This window comes from Amblyomma maculatum, chromosome 6 (genome assembly GCF_055883805.1).
Source record: "Amblyomma maculatum isolate TAMU_Amacu chromosome 6, ASM5588380v1, whole genome shotgun sequence".
NCBI lineage: Eukaryota > Metazoa > Arthropoda > Arachnida > Ixodida > Ixodidae > Amblyomma > Amblyomma maculatum.
Window position 1 is genome coordinate 169,534,370 of NC_139349.1, and position 17,815 is coordinate 169,552,184.

At 50.1% G+C, this 17,815-nt stretch overlaps 1 protein-coding gene across 5 annotated transcripts in view; it reads right to left on the reverse strand.

Annotated features, from left to right (window-relative positions):
- The window catches only part of LOC146187381 (centaurin-gamma-1A-like), a 256,006-nt gene that overhangs the window by 75,744 nt on the left and 162,447 nt on the right, over positions 1–17,815 (reverse strand). The window contains exon 1 of one of the 5 annotated variants that reach the window (XM_084607656.1): positions 16,215–17,102. The exons of the other annotated variants lie outside the window; for them this stretch is intronic. Within the exon in view, the coding sequence (XP_084463782.1) occupies positions 16,215–16,359 (145 nt within the window). The 5' untranslated portion in view covers positions 16,360–17,102. Of the gene's footprint in view, positions 1–16,214; positions 17,103–17,815 lie in introns of those variants that run through there. 5 annotated transcript variants of the gene reach the window in all.

Below are 17,815 nucleotides of genomic sequence, written 5' to 3' on the forward strand. Positions count from 1 at the left end.
CAGCCTCGCTTACCCAGCAACGCTCTCAAGCTAATTGTGCGCCCACGGGGCGGACTGCTACTCTCCAAGATTACAACCTACCAACTACTGGAAGCGATTTGCACTGCTGCTCACTTCACCAGGGACGCTGTTCGTCACGAAGACCTAATACAAGCTAACCTGATCCAGAATACCTTCGCGTACTGCACCCCAGTCGTTGAAAGAGCTGAACGGGTGATGCAACTCAAAGAGATCGCCATTGACAACAAGGCGTATGAGATATCCGTCTACTGCGCTCCAGATGATAGTTCGAGCCGTGGTGTGATTCGCGGCGTCGACCTCCGACTGGATCGAAATACAATCCAAGCAGAGTTACAAGACAACCGTAACCCACCCATTGTGGACTTTCGGCGGCTCGGGAACACCACCGCAGTACTCATCACATTCGCTCAGCGCCAAGTGCCTACCTGGGTCTACTTTTGCAATAGTCGCCACAGATGCAACTTATTCAAGAAGAAGTACGAGGTGTGCTATCGCTGTGGCGAGCTCGGTCATCGAGCCGATGTTTGTGCAAGCACAACTACCAACTGCAGAGGTTGCGGACTATCCAATCCTACCAACGACCACACGTGCAAACCAATCTGCCGCCTGTGCGGCAAAGAACATCTCACGGGCGATAGTCGCTGCAGGGAAATCTTCAGGATTCCTTACGAAGTCAAGCGCAGGAAGTGGGAGAAAATTCGAAATGCTGAGGAAGAGAAACTCAAGACCCAAGAGACCGCCAAGCGGATCACACTCCAGCGCACCAGCCGATGGGACAGGCAACGCTCCGATAGCCAGCAGCGGCAGCTCCGAGACCGCTCGAGCTCTTTTCCACCGCTCAAGTCTCCCGCTCCACGGATGGGTTCTCAGGGGACCTCCTGGACCAATCCCGGGCCACCTGCAGTCGTCCAGCAGACAGGGGACTCTCCTCATCCTTTGCAGCAGCCACCTGGGCTACCACCATCTCTACCAGATCTACGAGAACGTCAAGAACCGGTGAGTACGCAGGAAGGGACTCCCACTACTCTAGACACACACAAAGCGATTATGGAACTGACGGCAGTCATCCAACAACTTATACTCAGAGTAGAGGCTCTCGAAAAGCCGACGGCCACACTCACTCCGTCTCCCGCGCATCCGCAGGGATCATATGATTCAGTACCTATGGATATCGCTCCTCCCAACCGATCAGCACAAAAACGCAAAGCAACGTCCGACACCGACTTACCTGCGGAGGGTTGGCAGGCGCGTTTTGCCAAAGTTGAGGAAAGCTGCAACCTAAGTCAAACTCGCATCAAGGCTTTAGAAGCACACATCGAACGCTCACTCCACACAATCGGCTCACAAGTCACGCAACAATTTGAGATGCTGAGCAAAGCTATAGAAGCGCAGGGCAAACTCCTCGCTGCCGTTGTACCCGCAGCCCCTGCGCCGACACCCGTTCAAACCCCACAAATATCCCAGCCTAATCATGGCGAGCAGCTCGGGTAACACCACCATCTGGCAGTGGAACTGTCGTGGGTTCGCGCGTAAGCGTCCGGTCCTCCAGCAGTTCCTCGCCGCGAGTGATCGCCCCGAACTAATAGCTCTCCAGGAATGCGACAAGAACACGAAACTTGCCGGTTACAGTACATACCTATCAGAACGAGTAAAACCTCGAATAGCTACTCTGGTCAAACGTAATCTCACTGTCCTCCAGCACAATTTAGATCCAACTTTCCCAGAATACGTCTTCTTAGAAATATTACCTCGACCCTCGCGTAAACGTTGCACTAGTCTGTTTATAATTAATGTCTACAGCCCTCCCCGAGCTCATAAGGATATTTTCGGTCCGCTTTTCCTCAAAGCCCAGCAGCTGGCGCAGGGGCAACCCCTCCTCATTCTCGGTGACTTTAATGCGCATCACCGCTCTTGGGGCTACCACTATGACTCTGCTAAAGGTCGACGCCTTTGGAATGACTGGCATACGCACCAGCTGACCCTTATCACGGACGTGTCCTACCCCACTAGACACGGTACGGGCCTACAGCGTGATACAACGCCGGATCTTGCCTTTACGACCTCCGGAGTTAAAGCGACTTGGTGTCACACTCACGAAAACTTTGGGAGTGATCACTTCGTACTCGAAATCGTAATACACGAGCCCACCAGGCAATGTACGCGGCCGGCTCAGGTGATTGACTGGGACTCCTTCCGGACGCACAGGAAACAGCAGGACAAACCTCCCGCTATTACTGATATCAAGGCGTGGACAAACGAAATTGTCAAACAAGTGGCCGACGCCACTCAAACCGTCGAGTTAGAGGACAGTATCCCACACTGCGACCGCTACTACGCCCATCTGTGGGAGCGCAAGAAGTCGCTCGAAGCTCTACTTGCCACTCGGAAATGGGACCGCAATGTCCGGCGTAGACTGGCGCGCGCACATACGAATATCGAGAACTATGCAATAGAACTCACTCGACAGAGCTGGCACAACATATGTGACCAGATGAACAAGACTCCAAACGCTCGTAAGACGTGGAACCTCCTTCGACATTTACTCGACCCAGCAGGAGGCAAGCTCCAGACACGCCAACAGCTCGAGCGAATCTTCCACCAGTATCCTGGCACGTCTGATGAGCTCAAACAAGAGCTTATAAATACTTACATCCGCCCTGAACCAACAACCAACCTCCCCTTCTATCAGGGCGCGGACAATCTCTGTCTAGACGCTCCAATCACTTTTGCGGAGGTCCGAGCAGAACTCAATCGCCTCAAGACGACTTCGGCGGCCGGCCCTGACCGCATTTCAAATAAAATGCTTAGGAATCTAGACGACGCATCCATTCATGCTCTTACCGACTATTTTCAAGAATGTTGGGCCAGCGGTACCATCCCTCAAGAGTGGAAATGCGCCAATCTAGTCCTCATCCCCAAGCCGGGCAAACCACCAACCTTGGCCAACCTCCGTCCCATCTCTCTCACGTCCTGCGTTGGGAAGCTGATGGAACACGTTATCCAGACCAGACTCTCACGATACCTTGAAGACAACCATCTTCTGCCAGACACAATGTTCGGCTTCCGCCCTCATTTAGCGGCCCCGGACATTATGCTTCTTCTCCATCATCAGGTAGTCATGAGACGTACACTAGACACGAAAGTCATCGTCGGCCTCGATGTTTCCAAGGCATTCGACAACGTCCTCCATGAAGCGATTCTTCAACAACTTCAAGCTCTCGGTGTTGGACATCGCATGTATGCGTACATCCGAAACTTTCTCACCGACCGCACAGTGCAACTTAAAGCCGGCACTGGAGATCCTTCCATCATCTCTCCGGGAAACCGTGGCACGCCGCAAGGCGCCGTACTTTCGCCGATGCTTTTTAACGTCGCACTGATAGGCCTGCCGAAGCTACTGGCCGACATCCCCCACCTGCATCACAGCATTTATGCTGACGACCTCACACTTTGGATCACGCGCGGCAGTGACGGCCAGATTGAAGAGACTTTACAGACCGCGATCGAACGGATTGGAGATTATCTAAGTACAGTTGGCCTCACTTGCTCGGCGACAAAGTCCGAGTATATCATCATCCCATCCCCGGGACGACGCCCTTCAAATATACTTCCTGACATCAACCTCCAGGTGCAAGGAAACCCGATTCCTCGAACAGACAACATCAGGATCTTGGGCTTGCATCTACAGGCCAACGGCAGCAACAACATCACGATCCAACGCATCGACCAGTCGGTTGTACAGATCGGACGCCTCCTTAAGCGAATCTCCAACAAACATCATGGCATGCGAGAGTCCAACCTCCTGCGCCTCGTTCAAGCTTTCATCTGCTCCCGCATCACCTACTCTGGACCCTACTTACGTCTCACTCGTGCCGAAAGCGAACGGCTAGAGGCATCACTTCGAAAAGCATACAAGACGGCCCTAGGTCTTCCCATGTCCACAGCTACCCATAAGCTCATGGCTCTCGGAATCTCCAATACCGTGAGCGAACTGATCGAGGCAACCCTCACCGCCCAGTATGAGCGGCTCTCAGTCACACACGCTGGCCGAGCAGTACTGCAGCAAGTTGGGATCTCCCCGCCGAGATCGGCCCCTAGTTACGCTGAACTTACACCAGAATATCGCCTAAATCTCCGCATTCCTCCCATTCCCAAACGGATGCACCCGGAACACCACGCCGAGAGACGGGCCGATCGGGCTCGTCAATTCGAGAAACGCTTCAGTGGACGTCCGGACGTCACGTATACGGACGCCTCTTACCATCCATCGAGGCCAGCGATGGTGGCGGTAGCTCTCGCCCCTCACCGCAGCTGGTACACAGCCTGCAGCATTCGCAATGCAGAAACAGTCACCGCAGCTGAGGAGGTTGCCATTGCGCTAGCGCTAGCCGACCCTAATACCAAAGTCGTCATCAGTGACTCTCAACAGGCTATTCGCAATTACGATGCTGGCCGTATCTCTTGCCAGGCGTTACACATTCTACGTTCTACAGCACCCTCTTCCACATCTCGCTTACTTCTTTGGGCTCCAGCCCACGAGTCGCTCAGCGGAAACGCCCAGGCAAACACTCTCGCTCGAGATCTCAGCTGCCGAGCCGAGAGTATGATCAGCCACCCTGCTTCCGCTGACACTAATATATCACGCGCTTCTCTACTCACCACTTACATGGACATACTCCAGCACTACCGACTCCAAAGGTGCACATATCCTCCCGCACACCGCGATCTAACAAGACGCGAGGCCGTCCAATGGCGCAAATTACAAACTGGCAGCTTTCCACACCCCCTCTTATACAGCAGGATCTTTCCGGATCAGATAGCCCCCATGTGTAAACACTGCTCAACTCCGGCCACACTCATACACATGGTGTGGACTTGTACACATTACAACACAGACAACACAAACACCCCAGAGACGTGGGAGTCTCTCCTGCGTACTTCCGAGCCAGCAGACCAACGCTGGCTTATCCAACGCGCGGTGGAGGCCGCGGCATCCCAAAGGATCCCCGCCGACCTCCTCTAAGTCAGCGCAACCGGCCCTTTGACTGGTCCCCTGTTTTTGGGCGCAATAAAAGAGTTCACCACCACCACCACTGCACAGGGCACCGTGACTCGCACCGCCTTGATGAATGGAATATAGGAGCGTCCCCTTTGAAACGGGGTGGTAGCTATCATGCTCAGTTTTCTCCCTATATCTTAATTATTGATTTAGATTGGTTAACTAAACCACAATTCTATTTATTGAATTTTTGTTTCTACATTACTAACATTATGTCACTTTTCTGCTCTTAAGCCACCAATCTTCCATTCGTTTTTTGCTAGCTTCCACCGCAGGTTCATTGACCCGGCCACTGGTATCTCTAAACGCCAGGGTCTCAGCAAGAGTGACTGCGCCTGCGTCGACTCGCACCGCGACGCGAGCGCCCCTCGCGGCGGGAAGGAGATTTCTGTAGGGGCCGGCATAGCCCGGCCGCGGAGACGCGGCAGATCTGCTGAGCGTGGATTGCATTCGTCGTTCGTTTTTTCCGGCATAATATGGTCAGAAATGAATTGCTAGGTTGCAATCGCTGGGTTGCACAAATTTTCACTCGCATCATAAATATTTTTTCACGTCTCCAAAGCAGCTTTACGAAGTGAAGCGACGCTTTAATCGCTGCCGTCCAACGAGCAATGAGTTGGCATGCCCGGATTTGCCGCGTCTAGATTTTCCGCGAAGCGTTTGAACTACCTTCACCTGCGTTAGCAGTCTTTCTCAACTCGTCAGAAAAAAAAAAAAAAAAAAAAAAGGCAACTCATCTGCATAGTACCAATTGACATGCCTGACAAATGGAATGCATGTCTATGGGACCGCCGTGCGCGCCCAGTGGGCCGCGCTCGTGAATGCAGTTGATCATTGCATACTTTTTATTTCAGCTGTCCTGTGGTCTATGTTTCCCTGTCTACGATAGACTGCATGAGCGCCAGTCTTATACGGGGTGGGTGGGCCTTCGCCAGGTGTCGATAAACCTACTCTCCCGCTTTTCATTGCTTTCGTAATGAAAACAAAACGAAAATGTGTAAAAAAAAATTTCCCTATCTGACGTCGAAGTACCATTTGTCCGCTTCGCCCTCTTCTGTTGATGTTATTCATAATGCCTCTGTCTGCCATTCCATACACTTTATTTCTTTAGTTGTTTTAACGACATTTCGATGTCTACTGAGCTGTTGAACCTCGAATGATGAACTGTTTCCCATGCCACACTGCTAAATCGAGACTATAGTAACATTGGCAAACATGACCTTTTTTTTTACTTATTCGTGGATGCTCTGAACAGATCTTGCATTCATTACACGCCATCCTGCTCCAAAATGGCTGCCACCTTCCCCTGTCCTAACTTAATTTTGTGGCAGAGGACTTCAAGGTACGGTTAAAGAGGCAATAACTGTCCTTACAATCGGGGTTTGAAGCAGGTGTGTTCTTTCAATGAAAGAAAAGTAGGCATCCCTACATGCCTGACAGAAAGTAAAACATGCCTGTGCATTAGAAACCGTAGCCCGCTTGTTGTGCCGTGCTGTAATGGACTTTTCCGTTCTCATAGCTGTGTCGCCGTATCAGCGACCGCGTGAGCAAGCACCGGGTGGACAGAGCGATCATTGTGAATCTGTCATCCTTTCCTTTAGCATCGAGAAAAGTGGCAACCGCCTCAACAGAAATGCAGCTAAAGCTTTTCAAAAGTTTTCTGCGTAATATAAGTGCCTGCGGCATTGTCAAGCCACGGTATCGTTCTGGAGTTTTCACGATTTTCGCGTTAATTTTTTTTTAGGCTTTTTTCTCCTCTTCCGCTCCAGCTTCATTCATTCCGCCGCTCAATTCCCCGCAGCTTTTCTTTTTTCTTTTCCTTTTTTATCAGCCAGCCCCGCTTGGAGCGTTCGAGGCTGGCTTTGTGTAAGCTGTCCCACACGTGAGAGGAGGGGTGTTCGCCAAAAATGTTTTCTTAAGGCGAAAGCCTTTATTGCCTCATAATTGTCAGCAAAAGTGTCACGCTTTTGCGGCGGCTCTGATTGGTCGAGACCTCCATGACGTCAACCCGTCTCGACCAATCACAAAGTACCACCACAGTATGCGCGAATGCGTGCCATATATGGCCATATACCAATCAATGATCAATTACTAATTAATGATTAATTAAGTAATTGATTACTAACGTCTAATTATTTAACCATCGGTTGATAATTACTATTTAATGACTAATTATTCGGCAATTACTGGTTAGTTATATTTGCGTAATTGATTAATTACTAATTAATGCCACACACCTGGTAAAATAAACCACACAACAGTAAACGTAGAACAACTGCGAAGATACAAGGAGCGCGATATCGTCGCTGCCAAGCAGAATTCACTGAATAAATGCACTCGCACAATGTGAAAGAGTAGTCGCTCGCTTTACTCGTAGCAGCATTCATCGCTACATGCGCAACAGTCGCGTAGCAGAATCCAGCACTCAGGCTTTCGCCTTTCATCACTTTAGTCGCCAAAGTGTCTCGTTTCTCTCATCAATTTAGTCGCCAAATTGGCCTCGAATTTGTTTTTTTATCTACGTTTTTACCGTGTTTTGTACCCCCCCCCCCCCTCCGCCTTCGTTTTTTGCTCGGCCTTTTCCAGCTGCGCGCGCTTCTTCTGTCGTCTTCTATTTCTCGTGTTTCCAGCCTATAAAATAAACGCCCAAAACAGCAGGCAGCCAGGGCTCGTCCGTGTCTCTGCGTCTTGTGTTGTGGGGTTCCCGTATTGTTTATGCTTCGCTACATCCCTCCAGATGGCCTATACTGCCACCATTTCTCTGCGCAGACCCCGATTACATTCCCACGGCCGCCTCTCTCAAGCACACGTCCTGCCCAGGCTATGTCCAGGCGGTCGCGCCGGCCACTAAAAAAATCCTCCGGCGCTGCCGCGAGTGCGGACCCTGGGTTTCTGCGCGGTGCGATGTCCCGGCACTTTTCCAGAATCCAAGTACAATGGACTGACGGCTATAAATTTCCAGCGCGTCTCTAAACAATGATTTCCTTTTGTTTCCTCCGGATCGCTATTTGATCAATCCGCTTATAACCGGGTCAAAATTGCTTTCGTTAGACAGCTCGTCGAGGTTTAGAAGTACGCCGATCTCGAAACGTAAGCTGAAGACAAACAAAAATTGGCCTCTGTCAATGGAAAGATTCGCCAGCATAACAAAAAGTGTGCTTTACTTAAAAAGAAAAAACGGCTTTTGCAGGCGGAAAAGTTAACTAGTGTCGCCACCACTTTCACAAGCAAACTGTAGCCAGGCCACGAGGGTATTACTAGTTCGTGGATCCTAACTGGAGCCAGGCTAGAGTCCGTTTTATTTTTTTAAGATTGTGAAGTCACGAGCTTTAATCGAGTGGCGGCAAAAAAACTTGTTCCTTTTTTATACGCTCGGCAAAAAATACGCGTCATTAAAGTGCAGAGAAGAAAAAAAGAAGGAAACATCGGTAGAACAAGTGATGAAATCTATATCTCTTGCGAAAGAAAACTGGACAGTGTTGTTCTTAAACGAGCCAAGGACATGTAAACGACGCGCACGGACGTCGGATGTTCCTGGTTTTGTCCCCGATCGTTCGCGCCACGCGGCCAGAGAGAGAGGGGGTCCACTCGCAAGGAGGCTTCGATGACTGCGCCACGGGACCCGCAACGGAGAGAGCACTGCGGCAGAAGACGTCGTCGGTGGCCTCGTAAATGGACAGTTTAATTCTGCAGAATGTCACGCGACCTGCCGCGAAGAGGCAAACGTTTTAGAGTGCACAGCATCAAAATAGGACGAGACCCATGCCAGGGAAAAGATTCGGCTCAGAGCAGGCTGAGAACAGGACACGACAACAAAGTGCAGAGGAGACCGACTGTGTTTCAGTGCATAAATATTTTTCCGGCGCTTTTATACAGAGCAGAGGAAAAGCCGAAGTGAATGACATGAAAGGAGCAGAAGGTGAGGCCAGTAATGGAATAACAACAAAAATGCCTCTCCTTATGAAGACGCTGCGGCAACCCAGAGGCAAAAGAACGGACCCGGGGATATTGCCCCGACGGGGAGGAGAGGATGGTGAGAAAAGGTAGATAGAGAGCGGTTATCGGAACTGGCGACAACGAGCTCTGGTTCTGATACGGCTCCCTTCCGGGCCCAGGAATAGCGCCAATAAGCTTTTCCAATGACGGATCAGAACAAAGGAGGCACACAAACTACAGGACCAGCGCCTGATGACGTGGTCACGGAGCTCCGAAGGGAGGACATATCGCGGGAGTGGCGCCCCTCCCGACAGTGCATAAAGGCCATTTGACTGATGCGCCAAGTGGAAAATGAAAATAAACTACACTATGTGACAAGAATAAAAATGTCTGCGCTCTCGATTACGAGACAGATGGTAAGCCCATAAGCCGTGTTAATCACATCAAGTGCTTAGGTGTAACCATATCGAATTACCTCAGAAAAAGCTCTGGTACTTAAGAAGAAAGTTGAAACTCGCTCCTGAAAAAACAATATTAGACGCATATATGACATTTGTCCGGCCGACATTAGCGTACGCGAGCGTCATGGGGGACCCGTTCAAGAAGAGCCACACAGAGAGAATTTAAAAAGTTCAAAGAAGAGCGGAGAGGTTCACCCAATATCATTCAACCAATCAAAATAATCGAGAAACTTAAGCTATCGCCACTCTCACAACGCAGAAAAACAGCAAGGTTAAAATTTCCCCATCTCATTTGCCACAACTCATTCAACTTGGACACACAGCGCATGTCTCGAACAGTCAGACCACATCCATGTTAACACAGATAAGTACTCGATTTTTTTCGATTGGAACTCGCTGCCCCATGAAATTCTGACAGCACATACTATAAATAAATTCGAATCCACTCTGAATGATCTTTTCTCAGTGGCTCGAAACACGCAGCTAACAATTCATTGATGGCGTGTTTCTTTTCAATATGTGTATTTATTTCTAATTGTAATGTATCTGTTTTAATTCGCAGCTGTAGAAAGATGACATCCTCATGAATTTCTCCTTCTCTTGCTATGTAGTAGTGCCATTTCTTGGATATTCACGTTGTATTACGTGCTTTAAGCATAGCAGTAGTGCTATTTTGTAATTGTTTTTATGTAACCACCCTGTAACGGCCTCTGGCCAACAGTATGAATAAATAGACACCGTTGGGGAATGCAAAGCAAACAGGCGGCGAAGGACAAAAGGGATCCAAAGCTGTCCGCTCGTTTCCAGAAATCGATGGGGCATGGCCTCGGACAGACCAATCCGGTGACATTGCCGATCATTTTTGCACCCAGTTATCGCGAACAGGAAATGAAGGCGTAGACACGGAAGTTGAAGGCGTCACGAACATGGGCGACGTTTCCGGCGCAAGCCGCTCGAGCGGAACGCGTCTCTCCGAGAACTGAATGCCCACGCAGAGCCGTCAGCCAACCGAACCGTTCTGACAGAGGCTCGACCACAGGGCTTCGCACGAAACAACGGCAGCTCCGCTTATGAAGGGATTAGCGGTGTCATTGTTAATAAATATGGCGCAGTCATTTCCTTTTATGCGGGAGTTAATCCTCCACAAATATCCGGCCCCCAAAACCTGCAGCCGCTTATGGCATGCCTCTTGCGCGGTGACTAGAATCATCAGGGATGAGGCTTAACATTTGACGAAGGCTGTACGTGCAGCCAAATACGCTTTCCACATCACGTCTGCAAACGCCATGCATGGAAGCGCCCGAGGATTGGTTGCTATATTCAGCCGCCGTGACGCACGCAGGCCGGCCTCCATTTCTGCGTGGTGGGGAAACGACGCGTAATTCCGTCTCTTCTTCTGCCTTGATAAATGGCACATACCCACGAAGGGGGACTGGCCAGGGTTCAGTGCCAAATGTCCTACACATACCGAAGATTTCACCGAAGAAAAACCCAAGATTTCAGATCACAAAATTGATTGAAAGGAAACAAATATATGGGGCAAAAAATTTGCAGGTTTGTAAATTTGGAATATATTTAGCGCGGGAATCTGTCCGTAGCTGTGATGTAGTTATGTAAATACTGACAAATTTGAGGCAACGCCAATCCTTTCGCACTCGCACCGAAAGAGAAGCGGGACTGACAACGTAAATCTCAATTCTGCTATTGGACCCTCCTCTGATGCCTGCGGCAAGCGAGAAGGAAGTGATAGATAGTTTCAATCTCACCGCAAGCCTCACAAAGGTTTGTGGGGCTGAACCCGCCTCTACATGAATAAAGATTTAGGCGGTGAATCTTGCATCTCACGAGAGTTATCGTTACCTCGCACTGCCGTGATTTACATGAACGAACTTTCCATGAGTACATGAGATGTTGGTATTCTGCTGTAGATAGCGATCATTGCATGAGGCAGCTATAACGCTGAAAACGGGAAATTCCAAAAATGATGATATTAGGGATGGTATATGGAACAGGTGCATCAAGAGCTGATTTAGCCAAGAAGTCTGCCACTTCGTTCTGGAAAATACCGCAGTGACCTGGGACCCAGATGAAGCGTATTTCTTTCACCCATCCCGGTACGAAATATTTTAGTGAGCGGCTCAAATGAGCATGCCGTGCTGACTCCAGTGACAACAAAACAGCAAGAGAGTCTGATAAAAAAAAATTATTTTTGACTGATTGCAGGAAACTTCTCCTCAACGGTAGGGTCCCGCAACTTGTTTCTCCTCACTGGTTGCCGCTCAGCGGGTTAAACGGCTATTGTTACCGAGAGGTGTCTCTGAACGAAACCTAAAGGTAACATACACTCACTGAAGGCAGGAAATGGTTAATGTGATGCGACCTAAAGGGGAAGTGACACCCCAGGCTAGATGTTAGCTTAATTTACCGTTGCGCGATTAAAAAAAAAAAAAAAAGTTGCACGATTTAAAAACAAAATCAGAAAAGAAGTTGCACTACAGGATTCAAACAGATGTTTCCATCCCATCCGCTGAGAAAACGGAATCACGCGGAAACGGCGGCACCCGTTTTTTGTTTTGTTTTTTTTTTTCAAGGGTCCTTTAGTGACGCTTTGGTCTCGCAGCACGGTGCCACAAAGAGGAGAAAAACAAAACAATGGGCGCAGTCGCTCAGCGCAGAGATGAGTGTAATCCCCACCTCGAAATCCCCACTGGTCCTTGGACGGTAAGGAATTGGTACGTTTTCGAGGCCAGCTATAGGGGGACACAGGACAAAATGTACTCGCAACTCTAGCACTGTAAGGCAGCGAAAATTGCAATACGAAAGGAGGCAAATGTGTATCCGCAACTCCGGCGATTTTTCGATGCTCACAGATATCAATTTGCATCAGACCTTCTTCTCAACCTTCAGAAAGAACAGAACGCTTTAGTTCTCCCGCAAAGTAATTTCAAAAATAGCGCTCCAGGACGCACGATTCGCGCTGCCATTTCTACGGCCAACACTGTGCTTGATGACGTCACAGTCGTGCAATGGCAGACGATGGCGACAATAATGCAGCCACCGGGCGTCGCCTGTATACATAGAGTTCCTTACACTCTTAACTAGAGGGAAAGCTGAGGGCGCTGCACTTCAGCCACCATGGGCGCGCTAAGCATCATGGGCCGGTGTGCTACTTGTTGCGGGACAGTCGGGTTTTCTCGAGTACGTGGAGTGGCGTTACTGCAATGTTTCTTTTTCGTCATCATCATCATCTGAAGGTGCGTACATAGACCGCGAAAAACATAGTAGCGAAGGCGCAAAAGCAGACGTCGCCAATAAATGGTTTCTGTTTCCCGAAATGCCAGTAAAAACGTCCTTAAGTGATTGCACAACCATAAATATTTTCATAACATTTTTTTTTATTTCAAAGTTTGCCTATTAAGTGCGAAATATTGGTATTTGTGCTGTTCAAAACTAAGCCAATAGGAGAAAGAGCCATCGGTTATATTGGATAAATCTCACACTGGCATTCTGTTTCTCTCTCTCTTTTGTAATTTATAGTCACAATATTCAATCTTGGGACATTATTTACGGTAGAACAACGTTTATCTTTGCATTAGTTTCGGCCAAAAGTTGTAGTTCTGCACTCGGCAGCTCACCGGCCCATGATGCTTTGAGCGCCCATGGTGGCTGAACTGGCCGTCTGGAAACTCCATGTAAACTCCCATAGACGGCAGCACAGCTTTCCCTCTAGGTAAGAGTAAGAAACTCTATGCCTGTATACGATCCAATTAGGTGCTACTCGCACGGCGATGGCGGCTCTTTAGAAACACCCTGGCAGACACGGCGGCCGACACACTTTAATGCATTCCTTTGCGCCGATGGGCTGCTGTGTTGTTGGCTGCCCCAGTTATTCTACAAAAAATAAGCACTGATTTCCCCTCTGCTCCTGAGAACGCATGCGTGCTTGGAACATTTCACGCGGGACTGCTACCAACACAGATGGTTCTGATGCAGGAATTTGGCCATGATTGAAATCGGGTGCTGTGTGGACTACCTTTCCGCCCACGACATAAGCTAAACCGCCCGCCGTCTGCCGGTGCCGACAAGGCAGATTGTTAGCGATCCATCATCAGAAAAAAAAAAGGGAAAAAGAGCATGCCAAAAGCTGATAAACGAATGTCAATAAAACCCTTACTGAGATCGCTGATCGTGGGGATACAAGCGGATTCCCGCTCGCAGCCTTCAGCTGCGCGATATGTCCGATCCACTGCTAAGGCGTCGCAGCCGAAATGACATTTTTCTGAGACAGTTGGGTTGGCAGCAAGACTGATCAATTCCGTCAGCGTGAAACAATTAAGATAAGCTCGGTGCATTCAGTGAATTTGTCGTCTTGTTGCGATTTTTTGATGATCCTGCGAGATGATATCCGTCGCCTATATGACTCGTAATTGTTGCTTTTCTCAACGTTCCGTACTTTGAAGAAACACTCGACCCTGCACAGTATATACCAGTTCAGTTCAGTCGTTCAGTCGTGTCCGACTCTTCGTGACCCTATGGACCATGTCACGCCACGCTTTCCGGTCTCTCACTATCTTCCTAACATCACATAACATCATCTGCAGTGCCTCGAGGATGCCATCTAACCACCGCGTTCGCGGCCTACCCCTTCTCCGGCGACCCTCAACCTTTCCCAACATCAAATCTTTCTCCAGCGACTCCTCTCTTCTCATCAGATGACCAAAGTAGCTTAGCTTTAACTTTAGAATTTGACCCTCCAATGAGCAGTCAGGGTTTATGGTCGACAATATCGACTGATTTGATCTTCTGGCAGTCCAAGGAACTCTCAAGAGTCTTCGCCAGCACCACAATTCAAACGCGTCAATTCTTCGGCGGTCAGCCTTTTTCACAGTCCAACTCTCGCATCCATACATCACAACTGGAAAGACCATAGCACGAGTTATACGGATCTTGGTTGGCAGACTAATGTCTCTGCTCTTTACTAGGCGGTCAAGGCTAACCATTGCTCTCTTTCCCAGAAGCAGGCGTCTCCTAATTTCATGGCTGCAGTCTCCTTCCGAGGTAATCTTGGAGCCCAAGAAGAGAAAATCTGTCACAGCTTCCACTTCTTGTCCATTGATGCTCCAGGACTTGATAGGGCAAGACGCCATCATCTTTGTCTTTTTAATGTTCAGTTTAAGCCCGAACTTCTCACTCTCTTCTTGTACGCGCATCAGAAGTTTCACTACACTTTACTTACAACACGTGAAATTGTACAGCGCGTACCGAGGAGAGTGCTTGAATCAGTGTCCGCTCAATCGTCTTATTTTAACCCCTTGGTGTCCCCGTAAGAAAACCAAGTTCAGTTACTTCGCAGTCAGGTTGTCCCCAGCAAGAGATTGTGGCCGTCTTTTGCCCCTGCGCTTCCAGTACAGTATAGAGGAAAAATGGCACGAGACCAGTGAAGCGACTAAATGAGTAAATCCAATGGGGTAAAAATAAAAAAGCGAACGCATTGTTAGCTTCCGTCGGTGCCTAAGTAGAGGCTCGTTAGTAATAGTTGTAAGACTCACATTAAAGCGAAATTTCGTAATTGATTAACAGGAAGGGAAAGGCGCACCTGAGCCGTGAAGGTTGGAATGAAAGTGGGACGCCCCGATGTAGCGCGTCCGTGCGGAAAGCGCGTTGGAAACCGGCGTCTCTTTGCGGCGTTTCAACCGAGACGCGGAAACTCACGCGGCAAGCAACTGCGCTTTTGCAGAGGAAGCCCTCCTGGAGCACCGAGACGTCATAAACGACCGGAGAGAGCGCCTAGACGAGCAAGCACTGCGTGCGCAGTTAAGAACCTCACGCTGGACTGGACACAGTCCTGCTTGACGAAACGCTCGAGTACCGTTCAACCCACTGCACTACATCCTTTCAACACTGCCTCGTGTGAGCTGCGCTGTCCCGTTCTTCAGCCCAGTCTTTCTTTTTTATTGCGTAAGGAATACTACGCCAGGTTTCTGCCCACGTTTCACCTTCAGAGCAACCGCCCCTCTTCAAGCCGTCGGGTAAACCCGGCCGGCATCCACGCGGCGCCGCAGAAGAGGAAAGAAAGATAATTTTTACTGCGTGCGCACTTTTTCTGACAACGTTGGCGTGGTCTCTGAACGCGTGTTTAAAATACCAATACAAGCATACTTCACGTGGTGCCTCTCAGAGCCATTTTTTTCCACTGCTCATGCAGTTTTCAGGTAGCTCAACTAACAAACTGTGCAGTTAAACCTGTTGGATGGCGTTCTAGGCGATAAATCCATGACAAAACACTCACAGGGTTCAACTGCCGTTTTAGGATAACCGGCTGGTTGGGAGCACAAATTTGGATGTTTCATGACTATTAAGAAAAGGTTACTTTCAAGCTAGGTTAGGAAATTTCTCCAGCTCCAGATAAAAAGCGTGTGGTGGTTGCGTTAGGTCCAACGTACGGATGCTCGAAAGAAACAGGCGCGGCGAAAAATTGCGCAACTGCGGACCATTTGGCACGCAAGCTGTGGCTGCACAACCGCGTGCATCGTTCACGAAGCCGGTGCGACTCGAGCGCGCATGGGTGCCGCAGGAAGCCAGGCTAATTACTGCGACAGGTGTGGGGCAGCGAAACCGAGCAGCGTAGTTCGGACGACAGCAGGCGTCGGCATCGAACTGTGGCGACACGCCAGCCATCCGCGCTTGTCGGGGAACTTGGCGCGCGTAACAGCGCAAGGATGAAAAGGGCGGCTTACCCGGCGAAAGCGCTCGGCGCTTGGAGATGCCCGAAGCCATCTTCTTGATCCGCTTGGAGACGCGGAAGGAGCGCCGGGCGAACGCCAGTCGGTGCACGCCACCCCCTTTGGGCTGCAGCCAGTCGGACAGCGACGGGAACTTCATCCCACCCCACACACGGTTGCTTTCGACGGGATCGCTCGCTTACCGGCTTCGCTGGGAACTCTTCTGACACAAATTCCGTGGGTTAACTCTCGTATCCTCGAAGCACGAATGGCGGCAACCGAGTCGGTGATTGTTCGCAACTCCAAACCTCGGCGTCATTCCAAGTAACGCTTCAAGTAGCCCCGTTGATGCCGCTCCAGACGTGCGCACAAAGAACGAATCATCATCAGTAAGCTCCAACACGCACCACAGAAAACACAGCACGAATCTTGGGCGAGAGATGGAAGCTGTCGTCTCAGCCACATCCCACGAGAGAATATGGAATGTGCAGATTCAAAGGCAGGCAAGGTTAAAACTACGTCTACCTGCTTCACTGCGCCTGCACTCAAGCAAGCACAAGGTTCCAACACAACAAACCGCACCACGTGACGCCCTAGGTACACAAGACGTCACAACGGGCATGAGAATCACAGTTTTACTCATAGAGCGCCAGTTGGCGGCTGACAAGAGCGGCAGAAGATCCGCGGATTCCACGCTGGCGACGACCAAACACTTTCACGGAGTCCCGTACCACGTAGGGCAAAAAAAGTCAAGAAACGCTTGATAAAGGAGCCTTCCTTTGCCACGATGCTCAATTCGCCGACGATTCTCACAAAAGTGATACTGATCTCGTCGTTCTCAACTCTGCAAACATACGGCTTGCAAAACTTGCGGCACTACTAGGAAAATTGTTCTCCGCAGTCCAGTCCACAGGCACGACCACGACGGGCGCGCAGCGAATGAATGAAGCGACCGCCGCGGTGGATACCGCCGCGGTGGAGGGAGCGTAGAACAAGGGTCACGTGGTTCATCCCCTCCCTCGATGGAGAGCGCGCGAAGGGGCAGAAAGCGCCGCGTCGACCCTCTCCAAACGCTCCAAAGCGGAGCGCTGGCGCGAGGCACGAGTAGCGAAAAAAAAGAGCCAGAAAAAAATGCAAGAGCTGATCGAACGAGGTAACGAAGGCTGAGGCGAAGCGCGCTGAACAGGAATGGAAAGGCAGGAATGGGCGATGAATGCCCAGGACACCTGTTGGCCCCGAAAATGAAAAACGCAAGCGGAACAAGCTGCTAGCAGCAGGGGACGGCGTTCTCGTGGATGATTGTCACGCAAATGCCTCACGTTTGCAACCCCCCTCCTCGCGCCCTTTTGCTAGGTGTCTTTGCTTTTTGTCCCTTTGCCCTCCTCCCCTCAAGACCGCTGAAGACGACCGCGGTGGTTATTCACGACATCGCCCCTTTTCTACTCATTGCGTCAGTAGCCGCTTCCATTCATGGCGTGGCGGGAGAGAAGCCATTGTTACCGACATGGGCACTCTTTGCGGCCACTTGCAACTGTCACAGGCGCCTCCTGCATTTTTATGCTTTCTTGCTGCCAAAAATGCTCCACTCTGTTCTATGCTGGCCTCCACTGGCAAGC